At 34.5% G+C, this 20,790-nt stretch overlaps 1 protein-coding gene across 8 annotated transcripts in view; it reads left to right on the forward strand.

Moving 5' to 3' along the window:
- Positions 1-20,790, forward strand: part of LOC125683459 (nuclear receptor coactivator 7-like) — a 62,058-nt gene that overhangs the window by 23,466 nt on the left and 17,802 nt on the right. The window contains exons 7-11 of one of the 8 annotated variants that reach the window (XM_048924606.2): positions 6,774-6,983; positions 8,695-8,727; positions 10,446-10,624; positions 11,436-12,544; positions 17,955-17,996. In XM_048924606.2, the coding sequence (XP_048780563.2) occupies positions 6,774-6,983; positions 8,695-8,727; positions 10,446-10,624; positions 11,436-12,544; positions 17,955-17,996 (1,573 nt within the window). The remainder of the gene's footprint in view (positions 1-6,773; positions 6,984-8,694; positions 8,728-10,445; positions 10,625-11,435; positions 12,545-17,954; positions 17,997-20,790) is intronic. The other 7 variants (XM_056141424.1, XM_056141423.1, XM_056141425.1 and 4 more) reach the window with 7 other exon arrangements.

A 20,790-nucleotide genomic window follows, 5' to 3' on the forward strand; every position in this document is an offset into this window, starting at 1 on the left:
ATATAAACAGTTATATACAATACACACAGTACAGATCTATATGATACAAACAGTTATAATTATATGATACACACAGTACAGATCTATATGATATAAACAGTTATAATTATATGATACACACAGTACAGATCTATATGATATAAACAGTTATATATGATACAAACAGTACAGTTCTATATGATATAAACAGTTATATACGATACACACAGTACAGGTCTATATGATATAAACAGTTATAATTATATGATACACACAGTACAGATCTATATGATATAAACAGTTATATACAATACACACAGTACAGGTCTATATGATATAAACAGTTATATACGATACACACAGTACAGGTCTATATGATATAAACAGTTATATACGATACAAACAGTACAGGTCTATATGATATAAACAGTTATATATGATACACACAGTACAGGTCTATATGATATAAACAGTTATATACAATACAAACAGTACAGGTCTATATGATATAAACAGTAATATACGATACACACAGTACAGTTCTATATGATATAAACAGTTATATACAATACACACAGTACAGGTCTATATGATATAAACAGTTATATACAATACACACAGTACAGATCTATATGATACAAACAGTACAGATCTATATGATATAAACAGTTATAATTATATGATACACACAGTACAGATCTATATGATATAAACAGTTATAATTATATGATACACACAGTACAGATCTATATGATATAAACAGTTATATATGATACAAACAGTACAGTTCTATATGATATAAACAGTTATATACGATACACACAGTACAGGTCTATATGATATAAACAGTTATAATTATATGATACACACAGTACAGATCTATATGATATAAACAGTTATATACGATACAAACAGTACAGATCTATATGATATAAACAGTTATATACGATACACACAGTACAGGTCTATATGATATAAACAGTTATATACGATACAAACAGTACAGGTCTATATGATATAAACAGTTATATACGATACAAACAGTGCAGATCTATATGATATAAACAGTTATATATGATACACACAGTACAGGTCTATATGATATAAACAGTTATATACGATACAAACAGTACAGGTCTATATGATATAAACAGTTATATACGATACAAACAGTACAGATCTATATGATATAAACAGTTATATACGATACACACAGTACAGGTCTATATGATATAAACAGTTATATACAATACAAACAGTACAGGTCTATATGATATAAACAGTTATATACGATACAAACAGTACAGTTCTATATGATATAAACAGTTATATACGATACACACAGTACAGGTCTATATGATATAAACAGTGATATATGATACACACAGTGTTGGTCTATATGATATAAACAGTTATATATGATACAAACAGTACAGGTCTATATGATATAAACAGTTATATACAATACACACAATGTAGGTCTATATGATATAAACAGTTATATACGATACACACAGTACAGGTCTATATGATATAAACAGTTATATATGATACAAACAGTACAGTTGTATATGATATAAACAGTTATATACGATACAAACAGTACAGTTCTATATGATATAAACAGTTATATACGATACAAACAGTACAGTTCTATATGATATAAACAGTTATATATGATACAAACAGTACAGATCTATATGATATAAACAGTTATATATGATACAAACAGTACAGTTGTATATGATATAAACAGTTATATACGATACAAACAGTACAGTTCTATATGATATAAACAGTTATATACGATACAAACAGTACAGATCTATATGATATAAACAGTTATATATGATACAAACAGTACAGTTGTATATGATATAAACAGTTATATACGATACAAACAGTACAGTTCTATATGATATAAACAGTTATATACGATACAAACAGTACAGTTCTATATGATATAAACAGTTATATACGATACAAACAGTACAGTTCTATATGATATAAACAGTTATATACGATACACACAGTACAGATCTATATGATATAAACAGTTATATACGATACAAACAGTACAGTTCTATATGATATAAACAGTTATATACGATACACACAGTACAGATCTATATGATATAAACAGTTATATACGATACACACAGTACAGATCTATATGATATAAACAGTTATATACGATACAAACAGTACAGATCTATATGATATAAACAGTTATATACGATACACACAGTACAGTTCTATATGATATAAACAGTTATATACGATACACACAGTACAGTTCTATATGATATAAACAGTTATATACGATACACACAGTACAGATCTATATGATATAAACAGTTATATACAATACACACAGTACAGATCTATATGATATAAACAGTTATATATGATACAAACAGTACAGTTGTATATGATATAAACAGTTAGATACGATACAAACAGTGCAGATCTATATGATATAAACAGTTATAATTATATGATACACACAGTACAGATCTATATGATATAAACAGTTATAATTATATGATACACACAGTACAGATCTATATGATATAAACAGTTATAATTATATGATACACACAGTACAGATCTATATGATATAAACAGTTATATATGATACAAACAGTACAGTTCTATATGATATAAACAGTAATATACGATACACACAGTACAGTTCTATATGATATAAACAGTTATATACGATACACACAGTACAAGTCTATATGATATAAACAGTTATATACGATACACACAGTACAGATCTATATGATATAAACAGTTATATACGATACAAACAGTGCAGGTCTATATGATATAAACAGTTATATACGATACAAACAGTACAGGTCTATATGATATAAACAGTTATATACGATACAAACAGTGCAGGTCTATATGATATAAACAGTTATATACGATACAAACAGTACAGGTCTATATGATATAAACAGTTATATACGATACAAACAGTACAGATCTATATGATATAAACAGTTATATACGATACACACAGTACAGGTCTATATGATATAAACAGTTATATACGATACAAACAGTACAGTTCTATATGATATAAACAGTTATATACGATACACACAGTGCAGGTCTATATGATATAAACAGTTATATACGATACAAACAGTACAGGTCTATATGATATAAACAGTTATATACGATACAAACAGTACAGTTCTATATGATATAAACAGTTATATACAATACACACAGTACAGATCTATATGATATAAACAGTTATATACGATACAAACAGTACAGGTCTATATGATATAAACAGTTATATATGATACACACAGTACAGATCTATATGATATAAACAGTTATAATTATATGATACACACAGTACAGATCTATATGATATAAACAGTTATAATTATATGATACACACAGTACAGATCTATATGATATAAACAGTTATATATGATACAAACAGTACAGTTCTATATGATATAAACAGTAATATACGATACACACAGTACAGTTCTATATGATATAAACAGTTATATACGATACACACAGTACAAGTCTATATGATATAAACAGTTATATACGATACACACAGTACAGATCTATATGATATAAACAGTTATATACGATACAAACAGTGCAGGTCTATATGATATAAACAGTTATATACGATACAAACAGTACAGGTCTATATGATATAAACAGTTATATACGATACAAACAGTGCAGGTCTATATGATATAAACAGTTATATACGATACAAACAGTACAGGTCTATATGATATAAACAGTTATATACGATACAAACAGTACAGATCTATATGATAACGATACACACAGTACAGGTCTATATGATATAAACAGTTATATACGATACAAACAGTACAGTTCTATATGATATAAACAGTTATATACGATACACACAGTGCAGGTCTATATGATATAAACAGTTATATACGATACAAACAGTACAGGTCTATATGATATAAACAGTTATATACGATACAAACAGTACAGTTCTATATGATATAAACAGTTATATACGATACACACAGTACAGGTCTATATGATATAAACAGTTATATACGATACACACAGTACAGGTCTATATGATATAAACAGTTATATACGATACAAACAGTACAGGTCTATATGATATAAACAGTTATATACGATACAAACAGTACAGGTCTATATGATATAAACAGTTATATACGATACACACAGTACAGGTCTATATGATATAAACAGTTATATACGATACACACAGTACAGGTCTATATGATATAAACAGTTATATACAATACAAACAGTACAGTTCTATATGATATAAACAGTAATATACGATACAAACAGTACAGGTCTATATGATATAAACAGTTATATACGATACAAACAGTGCAGGTCTATATGATATAAACAGTTATATACGATACAAACAGTACAGGTCTATATGATATAAACAGTTATATACGATACAAACAGTACAGATCTATATGATATAAACAGTTATATACGATACACACAGTACAGTTCTATATGATATAAACAGTTATGTACGATACAAACAGTACAGATCTATATGATATAAACAGTTATATACGATACAAACAGTACAGTTCTATATGATATAAACAGTTATATACGATACACACAGTACAGGTCTATATGATATAAACAGTTATATACAATACACACAGTACAGGTCTATATGATATAAACAGTTATATACGATACAAACAGTACAGGTCTATATGATATAAACAGTTATATACGATACAAACAGTACAGATCTATATGATATAAACAGTTATACGATACAAACAGTACAGATCTATATGATATAAACAGTTATATACGATACAAACAGTACAGATCTATATGATATAAACAGTTATATACAATACAAACAGTGTAGGTCTATATGATATAAACAGTTATATACGATACAAACAGTACAGTTCTATATGATATAAACAGTAATATACGATACAAACAGTACAGGTCTATATGATATAAACAGTTATATACGATACACACAGTACAGGTCTATATGATATAAACAGTTATATACGATACACACAGTACAGGTCTATATGATATAAACAGTTATATACGATACAAACAGTACAGTTGTATATGATATAAACAGTTATATACGATACACACAGTGCAGGTCTATATGATATAAACAGTTATATACGATACAAACAGTACAGGTCTATATGATATAAACAGTTATATACGATACAAACAGTACAGTTCTATATGATATAAACAGTTATATACGATACACACAGTACAGGTCTATATGATATAAACAGTTATATACGATACACACAGTACAGGTCTATATGATATAAACAGTTATATACGATACAAACAGTACAGGTCTATATGATATAAACAGTTATATACGATACAAACAGTACAGGTCTATATGATATAAACAGTTATATACGATACAAACAGTACAGGTCTATATAATATAAACAGTTATATACGATACACACAGTACAGGTCTATATGATATAAACAGTTATATACAATACAAACAGTACAGTTATATATGATATAAACAGTTATATACGATACAAACAGTACAGGTCTATATAATATAAACAGTTATATACGATACAAACAGTACAGGTCTATATGATATAAACAGTGATATATGATACACACAGTACAGATCTATATGATATAAACAGTTATATACGATACAAACAGTACAGATCTATATGATATAAACAGTTATATACGATACACACAGTACAGGTCTATATGATATAAACAGTTATATACGATACAAACAGTACAGGTCTATATGATATAAACAGTGATATATGATACACACAGTACAGATCTATATGATATAAACAGTTATATACGATACAAACAGTACAGATCTATATGATATAAACAGTTATATACGATACACACAGTACAGGTCTATATGATATAAACAGTAATATACAATACACACAGTACAGGTCTATATGATATAAACAGTTATATACGATACAAACAGTACAGGTCTATATGATATAAACAGTTATATACGATACAAACAGTACAGATCTATATGATATAAACAGTTATACGATACAAACAGTACAGATCTATATGATATAAACAGTTATATACGATACAAACAGTACAGATCTATATGATATAAACAGTTATATACAATACAAACAGTGTAGGTCTATATGATATAAACAGTTATATACGATACAAACAGTACAGATCTATATGATATAAACAGTTATGTACGATACAAACAGTACAGGTCTATATGATATAAACAGTAATATACGATACAAACAGTACAGGTCTATATGATATAAACAGTTATATACGATACACACAGTACAGGTCTATATGATATAAACAGTAATATACGATACAAACAGTACAGGTCTATATGATATAAACAGTAATATACGATACACACAGTACAGGTCTATATGATATAAACAGTAATATACGATACACACAGTACAGGTCTATATGATATAAACAGTAATATACAATGCAAACAGTACAGGTCTATATGATATAACTGTACACATAATTAGGGAACGCAAAATAAGACTTGCATTAAGGAAATAGATAGCAAACTGAGAGAATTTATAAGCTATTACAGAAGAGTGTGAATGTTGTATTAATTACATGTAAATGTATCAGGAAGTAGTATTTGAAAGCTTCAGGAATAGTTATTATGTGAAATACTGTTACAGTGATTCTTGATGCTTTGATTGTAAAAGAGGAAGTTCATTTTTTAGGATGTGCCACTAATAAAGATGGCCGATAAGCCTCCATCCCGAGTGCCTGGTCATGTGGAACGCATCCCCACCCCCATTTCTTCACCCACAGAAGAGAAGACGGAATTCCATGTTCCTCACAAACTGTCTGAGGAAGAGGCCCGGGAACTTGACCAGGAGTGTTATGAACGCTTCATCAAGGTCCATGCAAAACACATCACTGATGGACAGGTTAGTAGGTCAAGGTCATGTCTATAAATGGATTAGAAATTGTAAATTTTGTACATTTAGTTAGATTCTTAAACATGTAGTTTAGGTGTAGTAAACAGTTAAAATCTTTTAAAACACTTTAAGTTCAGATGGTGTGAAAATTTAGTTCAAATCTTTAAAAACACTTCGTTTAGGTGGTGTGAATATTTATTTCAAATCTTTTAAAACTCCTCATTTAGGTAGTGTGAACACTTGATTAGAATCTTTTAAAACACTTCATTTAGGTAGTGTGAACACTTAATTAGAATGTTCAACTCTTAATTAGTCTGTTCAACACTTAATTAGTCTAAGAAGGCTAAACACTTAATTTATGGGGGGGGGGGGGGGGGGGGGGGGGGGTGGGGGGTAAGTAGTCAGATACCTAGCTTTGGCAAATAATTAGACAAAAGTTTGGAGCACCATGAGAAATTTTAGAACTATAGCATGTTTCTTGATGATAATTGAATTTATACAAAATCTTGTGGACTGATAAAAGGCTATGTTTATTTTAAGAACTCTGTAGCTGTTAAGAATCTTTCATGGCTGTTTGAAGAGTTAGGCGTGGATAGTGCTTTGCAATATGAGGCAGGGCATTTGTTTTTTAGTACGATAATGTCTTAAATCATAACCAGAGAAAGCTCTTCAAGCCTCTCAGGCTATACAATTCAGTTTTATGGTGATGAAATTCAGAATGATGAATTTTGCCATTGTGAAAATTGCATGCACTCAGAAAATCCAATTATAATAGTGGAAAACTAAGATGTGTCATCAGATTTGATGTGTTAGATTGTGTGTGTTGGTGAAATTACTCTAAATATGGGATCATCATGTCTGTCATTTTCTTTTTAAAAAATTTAATATTTTTTTTATATATTTATTAGAATTTGATTAACATTTTAGCACCTGTATAGACAGTATGTATAGTTGTACTGTATACTACATACTTCATTGTCAGATGTGTATGATAATACTTTGCATCTTTCTAAATACCAGATGGGTCACCTAAGTCATGTATCCTGTGACAGTCCTAGTTTTGAAGGTCATTTAGTCAGTCTTTATCCTCAGCCACCAAATATTTATAGCTGAGCTAGGATGAATTGAACTCGGCTTATATTCTGATTAATGGGGTTCGGTTATCATTACTCTTTCTGATCGATATGTTGGATTAGGTTACAGTTATGTACAACTTATAGAGACTGGGCATGATTATGACATGCCAAAAGCCATGTACTTTTACTCCTCAGCTTTTAATTGACAAAATATTCATGATTGTAATATTCTACATGGGTCGTGTATACCTAAAAATCATTTCCTTTAGATTGCAAGGTCACAAGTGAAAAGATCATTTTCCAAGTGTCCCACGGGACAGGTGTTAAATAAGATATATATAAGTCCATTATTGACAAAGAAAAATATTTTTATGATTGTATTGATTTTATTCCAAACAAGTGTAGTAGGAGAAATCTGAGATTAGCAGCTTGAATATTCCGTCGTATGTTCTAGTGAGCAGTCTATGAAATTCTGATCAAGATAGGCCTGCAGTATATGATGTGTACTGTGTGACATGTGGTGCATGCTATAGCAGATTTTGATTTTAAAAATTGTTGCATCATATTCAGGTGACTCTCGAGGCCTACAGGTCTGTAGTTTTGCTACATACATGTATTCACATATAAAACCTATCCTTCTACAGGCATATTTGACAGCAAACTCTGATGACAAAAAGGTAACAATGGGTTAGGGTTTTTATTTTTACACATCTCTGTATTTGATCTATAACATTTCCCCCCTCTTGTTTTGGTGGTGATTGGGTGAGAGGAAGGGGTTTCCATCGTGGCTGTTTTGTATTGTCACACATCAGGTCATTGGCCAGCTGTTACATGTGTCAAATGAATATTCTGATGATCTACATCCAATTTACTTGCCAGATCAATGCATAAAATTTGTGTATATTTTGTGTATATTGATGAGTTGTAGTTCACCAGAACCAGAGGTTCACATGAACTTTTCCGATCAGAGTGAGGTTGTCAACATGTTTATCTACTTCTCACATTAAATATCATATAGAAAAAAAAGGAACAATGTTAAGGAATTTTAGCACACCATTCTTGAATACTGGTAACTGAATTCATTTGGGGAGGGGCCATATCTTAGTCATTTAACTGGACACAAAATGCCATATCTAAATGTTTAATTGTTCCTTTTGTAGTACAGGTTGTTTAAACTACAATTCCCAGGGCCTACAAGTATTGTAAATTTTTATGAATGCATTATCATTTTCATGATTAACTTCATTCTAGTACCCTTTGACTGCACAATACAAGTAGACAAAACAGTACTCTATCAAACTTGTTAATTATTTAATAGCTATCCTTGATATCAGGTGGGATTAATAGGGTATAATTGGCCATGAATTTAACGGATTTTATGTTTGAAGACTGCACTAAATACCCAAGCTGTCATACCAATTACCGCAACAGGGAACCCTCACATATGGTGGGGGATGCTTAGCAATCGCCAGTTAGAACTGGTGTGAATAGCCACGGACGAGAATGTGTGAGGTAATGAGACCAGGTATCCAAAAAGAGCGGAAAATTGACTGCTTTTTGAGATAAACAAGGTTATAGACTTGGGACCTTGAAGACACTTCGACATAAGCAGGGTATTTTGAGATATCCGGAGTTTTATAGAGAATATGGCCAGGACTGGCGATCAGTTTCAACATAAGCAGGGTATTCGAAATAACCCATATTCAAGATACAGATATTTTACTGTATATTTGTGAAGTTCATTCAAATCTTGGCCCCTAGAGTGGGAATGCGGCTTTAATAGAAAGGCATTGCTCTTCTCAAGGGTTTAACTTGATAGGGGTACGAGGTGTTGCAAGGAATATGTGAAATCTCTTTTCAAGTAGACAAAACTGTTTATGAAATTGATATGAAAAGCATAGTTTTATTGTGCAGCTTTGAATTTATGATTGAGATTCAAGTTTGGTTTTACTTATTGGGGAGCAAAAAAAAAAAAAAAAATAAGGAGTCCAAATTTCACAGTATTTTTATTAAACCTCTGTAATAACAGAATGACTGGTGAGCATTGTGGGTTATGCCCCCCTCCCCCTCCTTCACCACCACCATTTTTCAACTGTTTCGTTTGCACTGCTTGCATGATTTTTCAAAATCTATTCGTTAAAAAAAAAAAAAAAAAAAAATTAATTCTACTACATTGACTAATTTTCAACACCATTCAGAACAACTAATGCAAATAATCATGAGTCATGCGCATTATCAGATTATCCGAGCCTTTATCCCCTTGCACAGCTATTTGTGAAGGGGATACAGCCAAGGCCATTACACTTTTATGCCTCATGTATTTCTATGTATTTCATGTCGGGAGGGGAATCTCTACTTAGTGGTCCTGTTACGTTTTTGTGATTATCTTCTGCAGGGTGTCGTGAGTGGAGTGTTACTGGTGACCCCTAACGCTGTCATGTTTGATCCCAATGTCTCTGATCCGTTGGTCCTGGAACACGGAGCGGAGCGGTACGGTGTCATAGCTCCGATGGACATGGTGGTCAGTGCAGCCATGTATCATGATATTGCTGCCATGAAGGTCAAAGGGCAAAGGTGAGTGTTTGAGATAGGAATATCATGATCCTTGTTCTTTCAAAGTTTACTAGATGTAATTTAGCCTTGTCAGTCGAAACAAAGGATGTATATATACATATAAATAAGAACCTTATCACCAGTGGATGTGAAAAGATGTTACTACCGTATTAGTGGAATTTTTATTGAGAAACAAATTTTGCAATTTTCCCCCAAAAATGGGTATATATATTTAGCGGGCGCTAATTTTAGTGACTTTATAATTCCAGGATATGTAACTGTTACCTCTGATATGGAATAATTGTTAACGATATTCAGTTTTAGTGACTTCATCCATCGCTAATCATGCCAAAATTAAATCCTCGCTAAAAATTCTGCTTATATGGCATAAAGTAATACATGTACAAACACATGTTATCCATACTATAAACATAATTATGTTAATCATATGTTTCACAACATCTGTTTACCTTGAGTGCTCCTTTTATATGATTATCATATGTTTCAAAACATGTTAATCATATGTTTAACATATGAAAGGCGAAGATAACGGTGATCAATCCCATAACTCCCATAAGCAATACAAAATAGAGTTGGGAAAACACGGACCCCTGGACACATCAGAGGTGGGATCAGGTGCCTAGGAGGAGTAAGCACCCCCTGTCAACTGGTCACACCCACCGTGAGCCCTATATCTGTTAAACATATGTTGCAATTTTACCAGTGTATTTGACACAGAAAATTTTCATATCTAAACTTTACTTTAAAGTGAAATAGCCTATTCCTTGATTGACTGATTGAATTTAAAAAGATACCGTGAATTTTTTCACAGGGATGGGAGTAAGAAACCAGAGGTGTACCACGACAGGAGTTGTCCTCTCTTCAAGTCTTGGTGTGAAGGTCATCCGAGTTTTGAGGTTGCACGAGCAGCATCATACGCAGGCAACAACGAAGCTGAACTCGTCCCGACTGACATTACATGCACAACCAGTGTAATCACCCCAAGTCCTCAATCAGACACTGCCAGCTCATGTTCATGTTCCACTAGTCAAGGGGGCGTGTCAGCGACCAACTCTCCTGTAAAAGGTGACAATGGTCAGTTCAAAGTTCCTAGCATCGGTCAAGTGACTGACAGGGAACAAAACAGTCATATTGGTGAATTAGAAATGACATCCGCAAACGAATTTGGAGAATTTGTATCTTCCGAATCTGACTTGCCCGATTTTGAAAAAGTGCATGATTCCTTTACGGCAAATGAAACAAGCACAAAAGTTTCCAGTAATTCTTATGAAATTCCATGTAATTCAAAAAACGAAAATGATTTGATAGCATTAGACACCGAGCCAGAGTCTCGGCCTGTGTTTTTCAGTGGGAATGAGAGTGATAAAATTCAGGACTCTAGTCCAAACCTTGGGTCATCACCAAAAGAAATGAGAATCGGGAACATTGTTTATCTCCCTGTATCAGAAAGTTCTAAAGGGCCAGTATCTGCGGAAGACATTGAGTCTGCCAAGGTGGTCCTTTCTAAATTAAGTGTTGAAGAATTTGAGCAACAGAAATCACAATCTCAGTCAACTCCGGTGGATATTCCGGTAGTCCAGCAGCCCACTCGATCTGAAAGTAGGTCAGCTTCATTTGGGTCATTTAACGTAGCCCCGCACTTGAATGCTTTTGTAAATTATGCAACTGGATTATTCAAAAGTGGTTCAGACATTAGAGATGTAGGGGAGGTAATACCAGATACCGAACTGTGCAAAGAAAGCAAGGGGAAAACTGATATTCTCGATATTAAGGGGAAAAGTGACATGATCAAACAAAGGTTACGATCCCTGGGCTCCTCTCCTAAAGAAAAGTCTGATCCATCGGGTGTGGATCTAGAAGTGGCAGTGGAAAATGCAGTGAAGCTGGCAGATAAACCCGAGTTATTCCAGTCCTTTGATAGTAAGATTTCTCATTTCTCTGTAGCTTGTAGTTTACATATTTCAATACCAGTGATGACTTCTAAAAAACAAACAAACAAACAAAAATATGTATGAATGTGGTTTGAGTTTGAAACTTTAAAAAATAATTCGCAAACCTTTAATTGCTGAAGATCCTGATGTATTCTTATACTAATTGAATTTTTTAACTAACAAAGGCTTGGGTAAGTTGATTTTTAACAAGCTTGCATTTCAGTTTTGCTTTAGTTTCTTTTCTTGTTTCTTAATTTGATTGTCATATAAATCATTGTTTCTATCTGATCTGGTTTTGTGACTAGGTGCTGTTCTCAGTAGACATATAGGTTGGTGGTCTCAGTAGACATATAGGTTGGTGGTCTCAGCAGACATATAGGTTGGTGGTCTCAGCAGACATATAGGTTGGTGGTCTCAGCAGACATATAGGTTGGTGGTCTCAGTAGACATATAGGTTGGTGATCTCAGCAGACATATAGGTTGGTGGTCTCAGTAGACATATAGGTTGGTGGTCTCAGCAGACATATAGGTTGGTGGTCTCAGTAGACATATAGGTTGGTGATCTCAGCAGACATATAGGTTGGTGGTCTCAGTAGACATATAGGTTGGTGTTCTCAGTAGACATATAGGTTGGTGGTCTCAGTAGACATATAGGTTGGTGGTCTCAGCAGACATATAGGTTGGTGGTCTCAGTAGACATATAGGTTGGTGATCTCAGTAGACATATAGGTTGGTGTTCTCAGTAGACATATAGGTTGGTGGTCTCAGTAGACATATAGGTTGGTGGAGATGCAAAGTCTACATCAAATCAAGGTGTTTTTTTTCTGGATGTGAATTAATCAGAGATAGACAAGACAGATGAATGTTTTTTTCTGGATGTGAATTAATCAGAGATAGACAAGACAGATGAATGTTTTTTTCTGGATGTGAATTAATCAGAGATAGACAAGACAGATGAATGTTTTTTTCTGGATGTGAATTAATCAGAGATAGACAAGACAGATGAATGTTTTTGAAAATTAAAGGGAAGTTGGATGTTTGTTGAATTGCAACATAGATATGAAGAATCAGCTTTAGGTTAGAATGCAAGAATAGGTATAGATGTAGGGGAGGGGGGGGGACTAGATTTGCATTTTGGCAATATTTTAACCCTGTATAGAATATTATGGGTGCTTTGAAATCTCCATTTTTCATTTCAATTTCAAAATTCAAAAAAAAAAAGAAAAAAAAAAAGAATGGAATTAAACCTGTGAAACCTAGTGATCACTTGCTTCAAAAGAAATATAAAATCACGATCATGACTGCAAGTGACTAAGGCCACAGGATTGTAAAATCATGATCATCGTGACTGCAAGTGAGTCTGACTAAGGCCACAGGATTGTAAAATCATGATCGTGACTGCAAGTGACTAAGGCCACAGGATTGCCACAGCAAATCTAGGGTTTGATGAAAATGGTGCATTAAAAGGAAAATGTATACATTTTTTTTTGGAAACTTTGAGCACAGGTTTTCCAATTAATAGTATGCAAGTTTGAGAGGTAGGCAAGTGTGTGCTCTATCTTTTCTGAAGTGACACATGCATCAAAAGAAATTTGAAATTTTTGTTAACCTTGTGACCTTCCTGTGAACTTAGATTATGTCATAGATTAAAACTGATACTCAATTTGAGATAGGCATTATCAGATTTACTCTATAATCAGGATAATGATTAACCATTTTGTTCCCCCAGACTTCTAAAAATGGGCTCCATATAAAGGGCTTTTCCTATGTTCTCCATTCTATGACATATTTAGTGTCTGCTGGGATTTTTATTTGTTATGGGTTCATGTTGGACATTCATGTTTTAATAATTCTTAGCAGATGACAAAATTTTGATTTCCATAGCCTTTAAATACAATGATGTTTTAACTAATAGCAATTATGACTAGCTTTTCTGTTTACTCAGTTTCATAGTAAGTTTTCAGTGTTACTTCTCAGATGACAGATTGGTAAACCTAATCACAGGTAATTAACTACACTTCTCCCCCCCCCCCCCTTCAGTGTTACTTCTCAGATGACAGATTGGTAAATCTAATCGCAGGTAATTAACTACACGTCCCTTCCCACCCACCCCCACCCCCAGAGTCTTCTGTTGATGACACATGTTCAGTCTTTGTCCAACTTTTCCTCACAAGTGTTTACCCATTTAAACAGAGCATTTCCTTGTGCTGGTAGTAGTGCTTCCCAAAACATCAGCAGATTGTGGACCAATGGAGGTGACAAATTTATTATACAGGGGCATAGGCTGAGGATGCAGCAACCACTCCCCTCTCCCTCATTTTATTTTTGTTCTCTCTGTACATAGAAAGTCAAGATTGTGTAGTTACTTTTTAGCAATATGTGAATGCTTGCAAGCAATATGTGAATGCTTGCAAGCAATATGTGAAACTTTGACATATTAATTCAATTGTCCTATCATTAACAAAATAATTAATACACACAATCTCACAATACAATTCTCATTGACCTACACTAGTATTTTTCATTTTGATGAAGTGCTCGGACAATTATGGCAATAAAAAGTTGGAAAAGGATTGGTTATACTTTTATTGTAGCAATTCAAATTTGTTGTAGTTTCATTCGCGGAATGATTTTAGACTAACCGGTAAAGGCCAAGTAATTTCACAGTAAAACATAGAAAAATTTCATCAAATTTCAGAAATCTGTTGAAAAAAAAAGTTTTTTCTCAATATAATTTTCTTGACAACTACTCAAGAGCAAATATGGTATTTTGTTGGATATTTGATTTTGAGATCTGACAAAACCTCGAGAACAATGGAAATAAGTATTCAATTCAGTTCTTATTTAGTGACCTACAATGTGCATCAAACAACAGATGATGAAGATTTCCTCATCGAACAGACGTCTCCATGTGAGTGAAATATTCTCAAGAGGGACATTAAACAATATTCAATCAATCCTCACCGAACCCAGTTCCCCTGTGTGAGTTGGTGGCCCCACCCTCAGTCTGTACCGAATGCCCCAGTAATGTAAACTATAGGAGGGTTACTATTGGTCCTCTGTGAGTTGTTGGCCCCACCCTCAGACTGTAGCTAATGCCCCAGTAATGTAAACTATAGGAGGGTTACTATTGGTCCTCTGTGAGTTGTTGGCCCCACGCTCAGACTGTAGCTAATGCCCCAGTAATGTAAACTATTGGAGAGTTACTATTGGTCCTCTGTGTGAGTTAGTGGCCCCACCCTCAGTCAGACTAGCTAATGCCCCAGTAATGTAAACTATAGGAGGGTTACTATTGGTCCCCTGTGTGAGTTGGTGGCCCCACCCTGAGTTAGACTGTACTAGGGGTGTGTATTGCTCAAGATTTTCCGATACGATACAATATTTTATGATGCGATATCCAATATATTGGATTTTCAATGTAGTTAAGCATTTTCTGAAGTAAAATATCAAAAATTAAAAAAAAGAAGTGGTTTAATATATTTTATTTCATAACAAAACAAACAATGACAATTAAAGTCTGAGGAAACTCCAATATCACAATGTAAAAGCGGGGATTAAAGTCTGAGGAATCTCCGATGTGTCACAATGTAAAAGCGGGGATTAAAGTCTGAGGAATCTCCGATGTGTCACAATGTAAAAGCGGGTATTAAAGTCTGAGGAATCTCCAATGTGTCACAATGTAAAAGTGGGGATTAAAGTCTGAGGAATCTCCGATGTGTCACAATGTAAAAGCGGGATTAAAGTCCGAGGAATCACTGATGTCACAATGTAAAAGCGGGTATTAAAGTCTGAGGATTCATTTCCTGTTAGAAGCCATTTTTAAATTATGAACTTCGATCCCGACTATTAAAAGGGCTATTTTTAACCCGACATTATATCGTATCGTATCGTTGAAACACCGTATCGTATATCGCTGGACAGGCGTATACCGGTATATTTCGATATATTGATTCACCCCTAGACTGTACCTAATACCCCAGTAATGTAAACTATGGGAGGGTTACTATTGGTCCTCTGTGTGAGTTGGTGGCCCCACCCTGAGTTAGACTGTACCTAATACCCCAGTAATGTAAACTATGGGAGGGTTACTATTGGTCCTCTGTGTGAGTTGGTGGCCCCACCTTCAGTCAGACTAGCTAATGCCCCAGTAATGTAAACTATAGGAGGGTTACTATTGGTCCCCTGTGTGAGTTAGTGGCCCCACCCTTAGTCTGTACCTAATACCCCAGTAATGTAAACTATAGGAGGGTTACTATTGGTCCCCTGTGTGAGTTGGTGGCCCCACCCTCAGACTGTACCTAATACCCCAGTAATGTAAACTATTGGAGAGTTACTATTGGTCCCCTGTGTGAGTTTGAAGCCCCACCCTCAGACTCTACCTAATACCCCAGTAATGTAAACTATAGGAGGGTTACTATTGGTCCTCTGTGTGAGTTAGTGGCCCCACCCTCAGTCAGACTAGCTAATGCCCCAGTAATGTAAACTATTGGAGAGTTACTATTGGTCCCCTGTGTAAGTTAGTGGCCCCACCCTCAGACTGTAGCTAATGCCCCAGTAATGTAAACTATAGGAGGGTTACTATTGGTCCCCTGTGTGAGTTAGTGGCCCCACCCTCAGACTGTACCTAATACCCCAGTAATGTAAACTATAGGAGAGTTACTATTGGTCCCCTGTGTGAGTTAGTGGCCCCACCCTCAGTCAGACTAGCTAATGCCCCAGTAATGTAAACTATTGGAGAGTTACTATTGGTCCCCTGTGTAAGTTAGTGGCCCCACCCTCAGACTGTAGCTAATGCCCCAGTAATGTAAACTATAGGAGGGTTACTATTGGTCCCCTGTGTGAGTTAGTGGCCCCACCCTCAGACTGTACCTAATACCCCAGTAATGTAAACTATAGGAGAGTTACTATTGGTCCCCTGTGTAAGTTAGTGGCCCCATCCTCAGACTGTACCTAATACCCCAGTAATGTAAACTATAGGAGGGTTACTGTTGGTCCCCTGTGTGAGTTAGTGGCCCCACCCTCAGTCAGACTAGCTAATGCCCCAGTAATGTAAACTATTGGAGAGTTACTATTGGTCCCCTGTGTAAGTTAGTGGCCCCACCCTCAGACTGTAGCTAATGCCCCAGTAATGTGAACTATAGGAGGGTTACTATTGGTCCCCTGTGTGAGTTAGTGGCCCCACCCTCAGACTGTACCTAATGCCCCAGTAATGTAAACTATAGGAAGGTTACTATTGGTACCCTGTGTCCTGTGCTGAAATTTTTTTTCATGTAAATAGAAAGACTCCATTAACAGAGGCCTATCACATTTCTAGACGTACAACACTGTACAATGTAAATATTCCATCAGTAGCGGCTGTTGTGTGTGAAGTTCAGTTTTCTTGGTGATGTTTTTAACAGAGATGTTACAAGATATAAATGATAGACTGCCTTCGAGATACAGTAAGTGTAGTAGTCTGCTACTGCCAGACATTTTATTGCAGATTATACTCAGTTTTCTACTGCAGTGCATGGCAAGCAGACAGACAATCGCTTAGTGTAATGGCAAAAATTCAGTTTGTAGTTCATGGATTTTTGCTGTATAGAGTTGCATGTTCTGTTTCTATTTGACAACAGGGCCAACCATTACTTTTATGACATTTCTATGTGTATACAGATTGCCTTTATTACCATGCATGCTTGTAAACACACATGCTGCGTAGACTGGTCAATACAAATAGAACAGGGGAGAGTCGATATGCATTTAATCAGAATGAGACCGCTTTAATGCAGCATGGAACCAATGTTTTCCTCTGATATAGCAGGCAACGGGTCTGAAGTGTTCTATAGATATCTAATTGACTGGCATGTTAATGTCTGATATTTCTCAATATATACAGAATAAAAGTGTGTGTAGATGGATGATGTTAAAGTCATACTGACCCATTCACGGTCACGAATCCTGAGATGTTAAGTTGGTTCAAATCAGAGCAAAGTTTCAGGTTCCATGCTGCTTGCACTTTTTATTTTTCCCATTATGGAAAGGTATGCATTGGAATCCATTAGCTTTTACATCACCTGCTGCTGCGAAATTATTCAAACTTGCATCAGTGGCACTTTTTAGCCGAGTTGCAACAAAGTTGAACACGGCTATTGGTTTGGTGATGCGGGCGGTTGGGCGTCAACAATTGGTTTCCAGATGATAACTCGAAAAGTTTACAATGTAATCAAATGAAACTTTGATATATTGTTGGGTACTAGGTAAGGAAGACCCCTATTGATTTTGGAGAAAAAAGGTCAAATGTCAAGGTTACAGTGACCGAAAATAGAATGAAAATTTCAGAAATATTTGGTTTCCGGATGATAACTCAGAAAGTTCAAATCCGAATCAAATAAAACTTTGATATATTGTTGGGTATCAGGTAAGGAAACCCCAATTGATTTTGGAGAAAAAAGGTTAAAGGTCAAGGTCACAGTGACCGAATATAGAATGAAAATTTCAGAAATATTTGGTTTCCGGATGATAACTCAGAAAGTTTAAATCCGAATCAAATGATACTTAAAGATATTGTTATGTACCAGGTAAGGAAGACCCCTATTGATTTTGGAGAAAAAAGGTCAAAGGTGAAGGTCACAGTGACCGAAAATAGATTTAAAATTCCAAAAAAATTTGGTTTCTGGAGGATAATTCGAAAATTGTGAATTTGAATCAAATGAAACTTAGATATATTGTTGGATAACAGCAAAGCAAGGCCCCTATTGATTTTGGAGAAAAAAGGTCAAAGGTCAAGGTCACAGTGACCAAAAATAGATTGAAAACTTCAGACAAATATGGTTTCTGGACAGTAACTCGAAAAGTTTAAAATTGAAATTAGTTCTTCACAATTATAAATATGCCACATCATTCCTGACTTTACAATGTATCCCATGCAACTCGGCTCATGCACCCCTAGGTGCATATATTGATTTTTTTTTTTACCATAAGTTACTTTGTATTTAAAAGACAACTCTCAGCATGGAAGAAGAGTGATGTCTCTTTTTTAGGGAGTCATAAAGTTAAAGGTCAGGTCAACAGGGACTGACAAATGAAAATGGTTTATTAAAAATACATGATTTTGTTTTTGCCTTATGAGTCAGAATGTTTAAAGAGGCATGTGCACGATTTGAGCTGAAAATTTTCAAATGCTGTTTTTCCAATTTTTATGTTTAGAATGCTTAACTAAGGTAGTTCTAATGGTTAGCAAAAATTTTAAATAATGTCAATTGTCGAGATGCATGGAGATATATAGAGCTCAATTCTTTGTTATGTAAACAAGGGTTGTGCCATGCTTTTGTTTACATACGTTAAATATACTGGTAAAGTTTTGTTTCAAGCATCCCCCCCCCCCCCCCCTCAATTTACAAGTTAATTCTGAACACAATTAAATAGTTTCTAGTATTTGGCACAACCCATTTTGTTTTAAACATGCTATTTTTAGCTCACCTGAGCTTTTATGATTGCCTGTTGTCCGTCATCTGTCCGTCCGTCTGTCTGTAAACTTTTTACATTTTCAAGTTCTTCTCCAGAACCACTGGGCCAATTTCAACCAAACTTGGCCAAAAGCATCGGATTCCATAGGTGAAGGGCTTAAAAATGCAAAAACAGGGTGGGGTCATTTAAAAATCTTCTTCTCAAGAACCACTGAGCCAGAAAAGCTGAGATTTACATGAAAGCTTTCTGACATAGTGCAGATTTAAGTTTGTTAAAATCATGGCCCCTGGGGGTATGATGGGGCCACAATAGGGAATCAAAATTTTACATACAAATGTATAGGGAAAATCTTTAAAAATCTTCTCAAGAACCACTGAGCCAGAAAAGCTGATATTTACCTGAAAGCTTCTTGACATAGTGCAGATTTAAGTTTGTTAAAAATCATGACCCCCAGGGGGTAGGATGGGGCCACAATAGGGGATCAAAGTTTGACATACAAATATATAGAGAAAATCTTTAAAATTCTTTTTCTCAAGAAGCACTGGGCTAGGAAATTACAAATTTACATGAAAGCTTCCTGACATAGTGCAGATTCAAGTTTGTAAAAATCATGGCCCCTTGGGGTAGGTTGAGGCCACAATAGGGATCAACATTTTACATGCGAATATATTGGGAAAATCTTTAAATATGAGCCAAGGTGACTCAGATGAGCGATGTGGCCCATGGGCCTCTTGTTACTCGATAGTACACACATGATTTATATTTATTCCTTAATGTTTATATTTT

The sequence above is a fragment of the Ostrea edulis genome, chromosome 6 (assembly GCF_947568905.1).
Source record: "Ostrea edulis chromosome 6, xbOstEdul1.1, whole genome shotgun sequence".
Classification (NCBI taxonomy): Eukaryota; Metazoa; Mollusca; class Bivalvia; order Ostreida; family Ostreidae; genus Ostrea; species Ostrea edulis.